The sequence below is a fragment of the Vanessa atalanta genome, chromosome Z, assembly GCF_905147765.1.
Source record: "Vanessa atalanta chromosome Z, ilVanAtal1.2, whole genome shotgun sequence".
Lineage (NCBI taxonomy): Eukaryota > Metazoa > Arthropoda > Insecta > Lepidoptera > Nymphalidae > Vanessa > Vanessa atalanta.
In genome coordinates, this window is record NC_061902.1 from 807,048 (window position 1) to 822,433 (window position 15,386).

Genomic DNA, 15,386 nt, shown 5'->3' on the forward strand with positions numbered 1-15,386 from the left:
AACCTTTGTCGGTGAGAACCTGAAGAACTACCTTTAATCGTTCAAGTGCCTCTTTTGGATGGTTCGCAATGATTAGGACGTCATCTATATAGACGACTACATATGTACTTGTCAGACTACCTAAAGCTTTTATGACAGCACGTTGAAAGACCGAGGGCGCATTTCGCAAGCCAAACGGCATGGCCAAATATTCGTATTGGCCATCAGGTGTTATGAATGATGTGCACTCAATAGAGTCTGGATGCATCGGAATTTGATTAAAGCCTGATGCCATATCTAAAATAGAAAAGAATTGTGCACCATGTAATCTAGCAATCTGATCGGAGATGAGGGGAAGAGGAAACCTATCCGGTACTGTATTATCATTGAGCTCGCGATAGTCGACACACATTCGGTCGCTCCCGTCCTTCTTCTTTACCAGCAGAATAGGACTGGCGAATGGTGACGAGCTGGGTCGTATAATATTTGCTTCAAGCAGCTCATTTATTTTATCACGCACAACACTTCGCTCTATTGGGCTCAGCCTGTAAGGTCGTCGGTACACAGTCTTATTAGGGTCTTTCAGGCGTATAGTCATTGGTTCAGTGTCAGCACGCGTAGTTGGTACTCCGGTAGTAAAAAAACTTTCAAAAGATTTCAAGAGCTCTATCAATTCACTTCTAAATTCTGCGGGTACGTCAGTGTCAAGGGAATTTAAATCAATATTGGATTTAGATTTACAAACGTTAACAATGTTGGGGCGATAAAAAGTCAGTTTGTCACATGTCATATGTACGGCTATACCTAACGTTAGTACTTCACGTCCAATCATGATGTCATAATGTAAATGGTGATCAGGTAAGACATGAAAAACAACCTCTACCGGGATATCATTGATTTCAATCTGCGATACAATTTGTAACGTACTACTAATATTGTTTCTGCCTATACCAGACATCACAACAACATTATTAAAATGTTTTCCATTAAATTTACAAGCTATAGACTCTTTCATTAGCGAGCACTCAGCACCAGAATCGTAAGTAAACTTAAACTGCTCACCAGCATTTCGAAGCAGCCCCTCAGGCGAGTTGACGACGCAGACGTTGACTCGCTTCTCTTGCGAAGGCCCGGCCACACTGCTAGTGCTGTCCTCTTTATTGCCCCTCCGTGAACAGTTTTTCGCATAGTGACCTGTGGCATGGCAGTTGAAACAGGTAACAGAAGCAGCAGAAGAAGTCTTCCTTGGCATGGCATCAGCAACTGGTGGCTTTGGTTTCACGTCTTGACTCCTTGCTTCGCTTCTTGAACGACATTGTACTGCTTTGTGACCCGGTTTGCCACAAATGTAACACTTTGCAGCAGCGGTATCAGAAGGAAAACGAGATCTTTTCGGATCCTGACTGTGATCATGTGCGTAGGATGATTTCCGTTTCAAAAATGAAGTAGCTTTAAGTTCTTGTTGCAGGCGGTTTCTGGTGGTAATATTTTCCGTGAAGGAGAGTCGCTGAACCCGAGGTTCAAATTGAGAAATATGCGCTAGGATAGTGGACACTGCAATTTGTTCAACTGAGAGATTTTTCCACTTCGACATAATAGATGACATCAATTTTGCCGCGTATGAGGCTAAACATTCGTTCTCTTTTGGTCTACCACTGTTTAAATTAATCAAAAACGCAGCAGAAGTTTCGGCACTCTCATACCTGGCAGTAAATAAATCCTTAAAGTTGGTCCAGGTCATTCCATGAAATGACACTTGCGATAGCCAGGCCGAAGCTTGTCCTTTAAGCGCACGACTCAAAGCCATCATGAGTGAAGCGCCTTGTAAGTCTTGATCCGTGATGCACATGTCCGCGGTTGTAATCCATGCGCGAGCATCCACGTTGTCTTGATCTGGGTTGAACTTCGGTAGCTGGATATCCTTGCTAGTAGACGGTGTTTTCATTGCCTCGATCAACGCCATAAAGTTGCGGTTTTGCTGCTCCATAAGTAGGTGCCATTTTGTATTTTCGGCACCACGTGCTTCATGTCGATTTTCTTCTCGGTTACATCCCACTTCTGATAACGAAGGGAACGTTGGAGAATGTGGGCGATCTTCTTCCATTGTATACTTTTCGAAACGCGGCGAAGTCGGACGTTGATGAACTATATCCCCTTTTTCTATATAAACAACCCTTAGCAACCGTCAGCTGTCAACTACTTCAGTGTTGTCCACCATCGCATCCGAATACGCCCAAATCAATTAAGATTTGACGTTCCGCTTTCCAGTCTCCGACATATATATATATGGTAATATATTATGAAATATTGCAAAATTTTAAAACTCAATAGAAACTAGCAAACAATTTTTACGGATGAATCATGAAGGGGACTAACTAACACTACATTTATGATCACACCACGGTATCGGTTTTCAGTGGCGGCTTTTGAGATGCAAACCTGACCCAATTTGGGCAACGTCAACAATTCAAAACGTGCCCAGCTAACTCGGGATATCACAGAATGCGTAAATAGAGGCGCTTCTTTTAATCTTTCACATTAACAGTAAACCGCCTTCTTGACTCGGTCATCTATTCAAAATATCTTGTCAGAAAAACCGCGATAACTTTTATTGGTCAGATTCATGATAGCATAACAATAAGCAACTTTACAAGCTACACAAAAGCGCAGCAGGGCAAGTTTTTAGAACGTGCTCAACCGGGCTGAACACGATCTAATTGGTTATGCGTCATGTTATAACTAAATTTACTGTCAAAACATTAATTGATTGGTTAAAATTTAATTTTACGTTAGTTGAAAACGTTTACGTATTTGTTTACTTTTTACTTTAGGCTTTAAGTTTAATGTGAACGCTTAAATCAATAAACGTATTTCTTTAAAGTAATCTATGTTTCGTAGTAATATTAAATTCAAAGCATTGTCTTTGTTTTTATTTTGCAATCTATTGTAATAATTCAATGTTGATCAATTAGTTATCTCTTTGCATTTGAAAACCTTTGATACAAGCGTATAAAGTGGAATAAAATGCATCGACTAATTTAACAGAGCCCCGAACTCTCCGATAAATTGAAAGAGATTTACAATAAGATTAGGATTACATTTTTTACTATGTGGGAGGAGAGCCCGGAGGGCGTTGAGCTTGATATTTTGAATTTTACACTAAAACAAATGGTTAGACAACATTTGATACTACGATGACATGATGTTGATCTTTTATAAAAATTTAAGAATTAAATTAAATTAAAAGTTTAATCTTAAAATATCGTTGAAATAAGTCGTAGAAGATTGAACGCCATGATGATTAAACGACGTCACCTCTTTAACACAGTATATTTGTATATTAAATATGAATACACTGATGATATACAAGCTAAGTAATAAAATTTATGTTATTTACTTAAATTTTATGTTAAGCACGAAACATTAATTTTAATAGAAGTTTTACAATTGTTTTAGTGTTTTGACTTAACTATCCTGAGATTGCATCACCCTTCTTGTAGAATATAAATAATAATAAAATAAATTAATCAATAAACAAATGAAAAATAAAAAGTCATTAGAGTCTAGATTTTTATTTACTTACGTTGCTTTTTTCGCGCGTGAATTTCTGCGCGATTGGAATATCAATAACACGATTCTATCGATACCGACACTCTAACGCTAACGACACGAACACAAAAATATATTCGGTTCTCGATTTAATTGCATTTATATATTTTTAAAGCGTATATGTAGTTTATGGATTCAACGGTAATTTTTTTCATTCGGTTATATTTATTTGGACGAATATATTACACATGTTCATCCACACACCGTCATTGGAGCAGCTAGATTAAGCTATAAAGAACCCCCAAAAGGAGAGAAGGCCTTGTGACTGGGACTCGAAAATAGTGGCATATATAGAAGTTGTTAATTAACTTTTCTTTGTCGCCTTTTTAATTAGGTTAGATGTAGATCGTTAAATTAAAACAATGTTAGATACATACTTCTACGGTCTCGAGTTACTTCTTAACTTCGAATAAATTATATTGTTCTAAATAAAACAATTACAGCATAATAGTGACATTTAAAAAAAAATGGCTTGTTTTTTATATTTATCCTTTATCTTGTTTATAAAATATTCAAACGAGCTACAATAATAAGAAAATACTCTCAAGAAAATGTAAAATATACGTCTCATTCTAATAACAAAATAAATGTCAACAGTTAGTTCAATATCGAAGGAAACTCAAGCTTCACAAGGACGTTCGGATCCAGAATTAAATCAAATAGAGCAGATTTTCTAATCTTTTAGAAAATCTACTTCGCAGGAGTAAATACAATTCAAACAAAAAATATAAAGATACAATAAAGTATCGTTAAAATACATTAAAAATCCATAGAGTTGACAAAGAAAACATAATCACGAAGTACCCTTAAAGGTTTGTGTATTATTTAACAATACGCACAATGTTACAGATTATTGAGATAGAAACTGCATAATTCATAATATTACTGACTTTAGCAGTTTTTTGTAAATCCCTTTCGGTTTATTCGAAAACAAGGTTTTCGTATCTCCTATCGCAAGTCAAGGTCACTTCAAACAAGTATGTTTCTTAAATTACTCGGTATAGCTCCGTTGTTTAGAGAGTCGAAAAAAACGCAGCCACAAGTTGCGCTTTGTAAATATTCTCAACGGAATACTTACTGTAAATACTTGTGAAGTATTGGCAACAGGAAAAAATCGTTGAAATGCAATACCTGCAATGCCTTAGTTGTAGATAGAATCTACATAGAAATAGATCGCGTACTCGCAGTCTATCGGTCTGGCCACGGGAACGAGCAAGGCGACCGACGGCTGACGGGCGGGCCGGCTTGCAAGCCACGGGCATACGGGTAGTTCCGAACGTCTTTACAACCTGTACAGCCAGAGAGCTAAATACATATATCAACGAGAGTTACTGCTCTTGAACGTGAATCGAACTCAGAAGAGTATAGAGGAAATAGAAATAATGAAAAAAAGGAATCTGTATTGTATTGAAATTATAGAGTACAACGATGTGATGTGGACATTGCTTACTTTTTATGTTTCTGTTGTAAGCAGACATCGACATCGCGGTATGCGCCGTACTTATTCATAATAATTATATTGGTTTGTCCGTCGCGTTGGCTGCCTCTCGAACGATTCTTGCGGCAACATTCGGAATTCACACAGTCAGTCGCCGCTGTCCGTATCATGCTCGGTTATTTTTCATTTATATTTTTTTAGCTACAAAACAATCGAAGTTCGCGAACTTTCGCTGCAGCTAATGGCCAATCAGACGGAAGAGAGGGTTAGAGCGTGGGGTTTTAGTATATATATTTTTAAATATGGTTAAATTAGAACCGAACTTAAAATTAGTTCGAGTAACTTAAGTACTTAAAAATAAAAAAGAGACTACAATATATATATAATAATTATAACATTGTTACTTAACGTCGCTTAACTGAAAAAAACCAAACCAATAAACATGAAATTTATACCGGAAGTTGTAGCACGTTCTGAAGAAGGTTTTAATATATTTTTTTTTCTTTGTGTGTCAATTACGTAGAAACTACTGAACCCATCGTTATGGAATATGTCCAATCGATGCGGAATCGTTCCAATACGGTTTTAGATATTTAAATTTTGAATTCCTTTGATCCTTCCCCTTTTTTATTTGATTTCCAACGTGGCTACGTGACACCTAGTATTATACTTTTTGTTTTGGTACGAAAATGTTTAAAAAGTTTCGTTGCTATCAACTGTCATAATTTAATACAAAATTATTTAATTTTTATTTGCTGTTCAACAAATGGTACACTGTCAGTATAATAATTGTATTCTTTAAAGGACCATCATAAGCCTTGGTTTCTCACAAGATAGCTTTGCTGATTTGTTAAGAAACATTTTACATGGTGGTAGGGCTTTGTGCAAGCCCGTCTGGGTGGGTAGCACCCATTCATCAAAAATTCTACCGCCAAACAACAGTATTCAGTATTGTTGTGTTCCGGTTTGAAAGGTGATTGAGCCAGTGTAACTACAGGCAGAAGGGGCATAACATCTTAGTTCCCAAGGTTGGTGGCGCATTGGCGATGTAGGGAATGGTTAATATTTCTTACAGTGTCATTGTCTCGTGGCCAATATGCTCGTCCGCCAACCTAAGACATAAAAAATAACCTCTTTATTAATAATGTTTTTGTGTTACGATTGATAGATATTACAATTTAACATATTGCTTTAGTTTCGTTAATGGAGTATGAACAATTATTAATGTACATATACGAGTTCTATAAAGGCTCGCTAAGCGGTAACGGTACATTGGTCACGTGCGTACGTTACGATTACCGTGTTAATTAACCTGTATTGTCGTTCAAAATATTCATTTCAGAGTAACCTTGTATTTCCGGTTAAACTTTTGCGTTACTTGTAATTTTTTGTTTTACATTTAAATTGTAATCACGATACATTTATAAAATTGTATATAACTGGTTCTATTCTGAGCGTGTTACTTACCGAACAAGTAATTATTTTTGACAATTATAAAGTGTAATCTTCTTTATTGAATAAATATATTGATTTTGATATTAAAAGGTCGTTACTCTTTTACGGGTTTTTGTTATATTTGACATTTTATCCGTATGATGTGATTTCCGTGTTCATGTAATTTTGTTGGTGACTATAAATGAAACTTCATAAATTTATCAGCAGGTACACTCAAAATTCACATTTAAAAGTTGACATTACAGTTATCACTTTACGATTCGAAGTTCAAATCTAAGCCGATTCGCCTTGCTTTGCTTTGGCTGACACCGACTCGAAATAAAAAATAGCAAGGTCGAATTAGTAATTCTCGGCCAACAAACACACTTTCGCAACATAACATTAGTGGGGATTAAGAGGATTTCATTTTATAATATAATATTCGAAATGATTTCTCTACACTTACTGGATAAATAATTACCGGTAAATGTTCCACTGCTGGGCTAAAACTCTCTGAGAAAGGTTACTGTTATAATGTTAGTTGGTGGATAGAGAATTGGTAGAATTTAATACGACTTACATTTTTGCTCATAGTGTTTCAATTTACGGACCACGAGATTAATTAAGCACATGGAAATTCAGTCGTGCTTGCCGGGATTTAAATCCATAACCTTCGGTTATGACTGACATGTTATACGTATCGGGTCATGACTGGTCAGTACAGTTAGTCAAAGATAAAATGTCAATAACTGATTTAATTAGAATGAACTATTTCGTACGAAGTTCGAGATTCACGGCGTCATAGAATATATTACTGACAATATTAATTATTAATTATAAAAATGGTTTCCTTATTTTTCTGCTGTTGGGATTTACGATGTTACTTATTTTACATCTCATTTGTACCAAATGAATTATAATTGTTTTTGATATAATTTATTCGTTTTTGATAAACAGTGTTTTTTTATACTTAAGTTTTGTTTAGAACTTATTTTAAGAAGGCTTAGTAGCAAAACTTACCTCTAGAGACACCGCTTACAGAGATATTGCGCTACCGACCACTTCATAATTAATTTTATTATTGGCAAGGCAAAGGGGCCTTTGTTAACCAGTACATAATTTTTTTTTTTTTGTATTAACCGATAAAATACTCCTTGTATTAAAAATAATAGCATGCAATATGTGCAAGACCGACTGGATACGTAACTGGGAACCACTGATTCTCAACACATGTTTTTTATATATTTATAAGGGTGAGTAAGCCAATGTAAACACAGGCACACATTTTAGTTCCAAAAGTTGGTGGGGCATTGGTGATTTTAAGAATGATTAATATTTCTTACGTTACCATCCGGCACATTCCATCCGCCTCACAGGGTACCAAAATAATTTACTGTAGGAAAGCCTTTCAATCGTTCCATCAATTCCGTCTCGTTCGTGAATTTATTATATATTATCCCTCGTATTGCTGCCACAGCCTCATCCACTGCATACAATAAAAAAAAAAAAACGTAATATTTAAATTTTAATTAATTTTATTTGTTTCAGATGGCGCGGCAGTGTCTATAAACTGGTTTGGCGCGAACTGCTTGCCTACCTCACTCTGTACTACACCATCAACTTACTCTATCGGTTTGCACTAACTGAGCAACAACAGAGGTATGAACATTTTATATTATCATTCATATAGGAGCTAGGAATAGTGCATATATATTTTTTTAATTGGCTCGAATTCTTAATTTGAACTAGGTTGACTTTTGTTCAGGTAATTTTTTTTTTAATACTTGGCGATGGGAGCGAATATCAAGCTCAAAAATCGGGATTTAAAATTCGAATGATCACTTTTCGTTTACATTACAAAAAAAAAGTCTCACAAAGCCTGATCAATATACATAATTTAGACTAATAGTCACTCCGTGAAAATCTAATCTGAAATCAGACATTGCACCGTCTTGAGTTTGATAAGTAATTCTATCCTCGAAGTCATCTTAGTACAACATTTTGATAACTTCAAATCTATATTATAAATTGTGTGTCAGTTTGCCGTGGTTAGTGGCGCATTGGCGATGTAAGGAATAGTTTTATTCTGTCCATAGACATTGGTGCCGAAAGAAAATATATACTTGGCCGTCCGCCTACCAATGTTATAAAAAAACTCACCTAGTTTGTTAAAGATTCTTTTTCATATTCTATTTCATAGCTTTATCATTAGATTTAAAAATCTATAATATATAATTTACTGCGCTACGAAGCGACGACGGGATCGGGACATTTACGAAATAAACAAGATTTTTCATAATCCCATTACCAATGTTAGTTGAACTCCGATTACAAGTATATCCATATTAACGAAAGGTCATTTTTAAGGAGCTGTGCACCAGATGCAATATAGACGGAGCTCTAATATAATATGATCTAGCTGTCGGCTTCGCTTTGAAGGACTAAAAATAAAATTTAATAATTATTGTTCGGTTCTTTTTCCTAGAATTTTCTAGAAGATAAAAACACACGTTTAATATAATTAAAGCGATTTTATATACTCGCGTAAATTTGAAGCGCTTAACATATGACTAATATATAATTCTATAATATCCAATTTAAAATACATTATATATATACGTTAATACATTATACAATACGTAATACATAGGGTTTATCGTTTATGAATTCGGAGACTGTTTTAATTAATATATTGAAATAGGTTTTGATTTTATACGTATCATAATAAAATAATAATTTTATTAAACAAAAACATTCAATTTGCACTTCTCACGTAAATAGTCTGAAATAAAAGCGTGCGAAGCGGCGATGCGTATCTACTTACATAATAGTATTATACAGACACTAAACAACATACATAACAGAACATTAACAGCCTTAAATTTCCCACTGCTGGGATAAGGCCTCCTCTCCCTTTGACAGAAGGTTTGGATCATATTTTACCACGCTGCCCCAATGTGGGTTGGTGTATACACTTGTGGAAGAATTTCATTGAAATTAGACACATGCAGGTTTCCTCACGATGTTTTCATTCATTACCAAAGAAAGTAAAGTAGGCTTACTCATAAATCAGTCAAGTTCTATATTTAGTTCGTTAGGCGTGGATATGTAATCTTATTTGAGTTGCATTAAAACCTTTTTTCACGGAAACATTATTGAAAAACTTGCAAAAAAAAGTTAACTTGCCAAATTTAAACCTTTCGTCTTTGTTTCACAAAATTTTAAAAACAATTAGAAATATTAGATAAAAATAAGCAACGTAGGTATCTGTTTACATAATTATTCGTATTTTGATGATGAGATGTGAACCATTTGAACCTCCGTGCTTATTTTTTGCAATAAATTTTACATGTAATGTATAATGTGTTTTAATGATTTTTTATGTAAATGTACGCAAGCGTTGCAACCTTTCTGTCGCCTAACAAATCTATGCGGGACGTGATGTTGCGCTTAACAGACTTATCTTGTGTTCTAGCGTCAATAGCGCAATGGCCTAAGGACCGCTTAGCGATGTTAAAAGTCGCAGGATCGATCCTGACCCATTAGGCTATTGTGTAAATGGAGGGCTTAAAAGGAATATTAGTAATTCCTTATAATGGAGCATTGCTACTGTTCCTTTTTTTAATACATGACGCAGGTTGGTGTGAGATATGAGCGAGTCATATCTATTGCTGAAATTAAACCATGTGAAGTCGTAGGTCCTTCGCAATCAATATCTCTTTCCGGTCACGTCGAATTTCTCGTCTCAACAAATTATGTGAGTACCCTTGTGTCTGCATTACAATGTGTCCTGCGTGTATACCTAGTTTCGCATGACATTGGTCGCCGCGGCTGTAATCGGTCAAGTTCACGTTGACCTATGGAGAAATAAAATAAACCATTTCTATTCCGGGAAAAAGCGTTTCCGCCGATAAAAATATATCAGACTAATATTGTATTCTGCCTCTCCGCTTTTTATTCGATCAAGGCGAAAGCACTGAACTAATCGTAATAAAATATGACGTAGAGATATTCCAAGGTAGACGTGTATTTAAATTACGGGATATGCAAGAAAATATATTTATATTATATTGGGTGTTTGGTAGAGGGTCCGACAAATCAAGTGAGCGTGTTTGGGGACCCATTTGGAGAATACAAGTTGGCCAAAAAAAATCCCTAACCATCCATTTTGTTTAAGATTTTTTTTGTTTATTTTTTGATTTTCACCGAAATTCTACCTACTTACCTCTATAACATTTTTAAAATCTGTTTTAGACTGGACGTTTTTACTTTAGGCATCGAAAAGCAAACTTAGATACAATCAGAGCTAACTGATTTAGAGGTCATCAAGTAAAAAAATAAAAATAAATTTCACATCAAAGTTCAACTTTGACAATGATTAAAAAAAATCCACCAGCCATTTTGGAGGTACTATGGGTGCGGTGTCGCGGGGAACAGCCAGTATCGCAATATCGTAAAGCAAACCTGTGAATTATTTTCTGTTAAGTTTCATGATGTTTCATTCTCGTTTGTTATAACGCGATCCGCAAATCCTTAATACCGATACGGAAATGACTTTCTAAGAATTCACTTCGTATCTCACTAGTGAAATGTTGACAACTGGCTTACAATGATGCGCCATTTTGATGCGTGTATCCTATGTTACTGCAGTATATCACAATCACCATATTTGCGGTGAATTTTGAGTTTCTTTTTACAGAATACTTCTAATAAATTCACTATTACACAGATTTTTTTTTTTTATATTATGTATAATTTTATAAACCTTATAATCCTGAGGTTGAAATATAATCAAAATTTAAAAAAAAAATTAAAAATTTCCTATTTACATTAAATCGGTGAACGACATTTTTTTTTAATTTCTAATTTTACGCGGGAAATCATCTGGTATTAATTTTAAAGCCTTACGAATGACGTTCTGAAATCGATTGGTTACATTTATTTCTATGAAATCGGATACAATAACAAAATATTTATACAAATATATAATAATAATATAAACGTGACTGCATAAGTAAGTATTTCTACTGCTACTTAGTTTATATGAAAAATGTGTATTTTAGAAGTAGGTAAGTACCGGATGCAGTTTTTGTTGAGCAGTAAGTCATCCGCCCGCATTATGTGTATGTATGTGTCGGCTCCCTCTTCGACCTAGTTCTAACTATCACTTTTAGAACACTTTTATCAAGGTTAATTGTATATCTTATAACAAAACTGTATTGTATTGTTTAACCTACTCATCGAATGACTGACTAAAATAATTTTGATTATAGCCTTCGAATAACTGGATTTACTTATGAGACGTTGTCTTACGATAGTCGAGAGAAATAATTTTATTAAATTATGAGCAGTGAGACTTGACCGCGTGGACTTTAGACATGAATGAATAATAATTATTATTATAAGTTTTTATTCTCCTTTATGAAATCATTTCGTTATACGGTATCATTAGTAGTAGGAGAAGCTATCACTAAATCTCTTTTAAAACATATTGAATATATGTAAAACAAAAGATGGATCTTGACACTTCGTTCGTTATAAAACACTGGCCTTACATACGCGCGAAATTTAGATGATTTTATAGCTCTATTTTACCTCCTTGAAGGGTGAAATAAAAAATAATCACAGCCCTATGTCCTACCCCGGAGCTCAAACTATCAACATCACAAATTTTATCTAAATCGGTTCATCGGTTTAAGCTTGAAGATGTAAAAGTCAGTTACTTTCACAATTATAATATTAGTAGAAATTTAGAATATTTAGAGACTCATACATTTTTCAAGTTTGATTAATGCCAAACCCACTACGCCTTAGAGGCCCGCATAGGTGAGCCAGGCTTCAGGGCGTTACGGTGGCACGCGCAAGCGATCCTTTGAAGCCCCTTCAAGAGAAGTGAGTACCGCTGGTGTTTTAATTGGTATTCCAATGCACCTAGCGTTGGCGAAAACAACTTCATGTATCATCTTCATGTTTACGGATACGCGTAATTACATATTTCCGTCGAGATGTAATGAAAAAGCTCCCCTTGATAACGATAAGTAATGTTATTAATCTTGCATACAGGAAGTTTAAAATTTGTAACGGATTATCAGTGTGCCTATACCTAATCAATATCGGGTTAAATCGGTATACCTATAAATCTATATGCATTATAGTTTTTTAACGTAATGATTTTCTTGTGTCCCGTAGGCTTTCCTCAAACATTCATTCGATTAAGTTGGAACTTTGTACAGTTTTGGTTTTCAATTGTGTACAGTTTTCTGGCAAATCGACGGGAACTACAATAAGTTGCGCGCGAGTCGTATCGGACAATTGTTTACAAACAAAGAGGCGTGACTACGCGGGTATTCGAGTATCTAAGTATAGGTACATTGATTTTTTTCAATCATCACGTCGACATGCACACTTAGTTTACGTGATTTAATATTATATTCCGAATATTGAACAATTTAAATTTCAGAGAAACTTACTTATTGAATGCCGATTAAGTCGATTGTAGTCATCGTTTTATTATGATCGATTCGTTTAAATAAAATATATAGGTTTAATTATATTTTGGCGACATATTTTTGTTACAAATTAATGTTAGGTACCGCTTCTTGATTCTTTACAGGGTCTCAGTTGTTCCCAGTTTAGTTCTAAGAAGCAATACAGTATCGATTTTAAAGGCTAGTATTTAAATAATTTAACTTTCACCTTAACCGTTCAATCGTGGTTTATGTCCTGACAATTGAGCCGTTCTGTAATATATGAACCGAATATTATTTTATTAATCGAGTATTTCGGGTGCAAGCCTGGGTAAGTGGACTGAATTTTCATATGCATTGAACGTTGGCCAGATAAAATTTTGTGAGGCAACCTTCATAATGTTTCTAGACAAAAAAACCTATCACATATCTATCATAATAGTATTTGCTCAAAACCTTCTCTTTAAAAGTAAGGGAGGCTTCAGCTCAACGGTAGGATATATACCAACTGTATTTACTGTACTATTTGATTTGATGTGGAAGTGAAGTAACCCGTCCGTATTATTTTACTTTATGTCCAACTTAGAACTGAAACAAACTTTGTCATACGAAGTCTTGCTTGTAACGGATTTCAAATGCATAAAGTCATACAACATGTCTTTCGACTTTATACTAGTTGGTTCGAAACTTTAATTAAAACTTGTTACTATTTTACTGAAGAAATACGGAACTCATTTGTTTTTGTAACATATTAATTTCAGCGGTAGCGTAATAATTTTATTAAAAATGTCTGAACATTTCAATCATAAACTTTTTATTGGAAGTTTTAATACCGTGGTCGGGTAACGAAGTAAAATTAAATTCAGTGATTGAGACGTGAATTAACCAATGTGTCGCCACGGTAATCCCCTATAATGTTCTAAAGGGAGAATCATATAGTTATATAATATAATATTTTATGTATATATAAGTATTATGAGATATATTTTGTATGTTACTAATCGTTGTTTATTTCTCCTTAACAGGAGTCATTGTATAGCAGTTTTATTTACACTTAGTCATTAGCACGGTCGATGTTTTATATATATTTTTATTTTAAACTGCTCTTATTAATTTCCAGTTACTAAGACTTATATGGGCTTCGATTTTGGGGATAAATCTTTTATTAAATTTGGTTTTTTATCATTGTCTGCACCGAGTCATATGTCTGTTGGGTTACGTTCTCGGTGTACAATAAAAAGGAACGTTTCGTTTTGATTATGGGCAGTAGAAGTCTACGAGGCATTGGGCGGCAGCTACCATTGGTTTTCTACTAACGGAGCTACGAATAACGGACAGTAGATTGAATATATTAAGTTAACAGATGATAGATTAGTGTTTCAATAAAAAAATCTAAATACCAATTATGTATACCTCTACGATTCGTTAGCAAAACTAATTATTTTATAGGACTAAAGTGGTTGGTTAAAAATTGTTTAATTTTCGTGTATTGGTAAGGATTTATTGATAAGAAATTATTATCAAAATACAACAAAATTAAAAATAAACGCTAAATAACTTAAATACATTTTATATCAATAGCCGTTTACACACAACCAGGCCTCGATGAATATATCCATATGATCTATAGTCATACAAATATGTAATACGCCACAAGCGGAGACTGATTCCACGACCGTTAGCGCCGAAGCCGGTTTCGCTGAACACAGCGCTAATTAATCGTTAAATAAAAACATAATAATGAAACACATACAATCGGATATCTTCGATTCAAACGGATTCAAATAAACTTTAAAATATAATCATTCGAAATTGGGTAGGTATTTAAAAAAAAAAACATTCTTAAAAAAACAATTAAAATTTTAATTGACGTCGAACAAAGAGGCCAACTAAAAGTAATTATGATAAATTAATAACGTGTACTGACGTTTCTTTGACAATAACGTTTCGTGCATACATATAAGTACGTACGTACAATATTTGATACCCTCAAAGAACAATACGCGAGCATCGGTTCGCGTTAGTGAGCTCGATATTTTAGTAATTGACTCCGATTGCATCCAACCTTTGAAATTCTGTTTAACAATATTCATTAAGATACGTACACACTGACGTCCATTAGACGTTGTATATGGAAATTAGTGCTTGATTTATTTGGTATTTAATGCGTTCAGGGAAAATAAATCCATGAAATATAAAACTGATTATGTTTCTTTTTTATATAAAAAAATTTACGAAGCAACGCAGCGGATACCGGACTGTAGGTACGAATATACTAAATAAATGCTTTACAAAGTTTGACGCTTGGTATAAAAAGCAAGTATTTAAGAATAACAAAGATTTACTAAATATTTTCGAGTTCGTTTGACACCGGCGTTGAATTTTCCGTAAAATATGTCTCAAACCCGAAATTTCACATGGAAAAGAATTTCAATATCAAAATACTTTTTGGTTTTCGT

At 34.3% G+C, this 15,386-nt stretch overlaps 1 protein-coding gene across 1 annotated transcript in view; it reads left to right on the top strand.

Moving 5' to 3' along the window:
* LOC125076019 (bestrophin-4) overlaps positions 1 to 15,386 on the top strand; it is a 76,536-nt gene that overhangs the window by 15,145 nt on the left and 46,005 nt on the right. Inside the window, exon 2 of the mRNA XM_047687946.1 lies at positions 8,009 to 8,119. Within this exon, the coding sequence (XP_047543902.1) occupies positions 8,009 to 8,119 (111 nt within the window). The remainder of the gene's footprint in view (positions 1 to 8,008; positions 8,120 to 15,386) is intronic.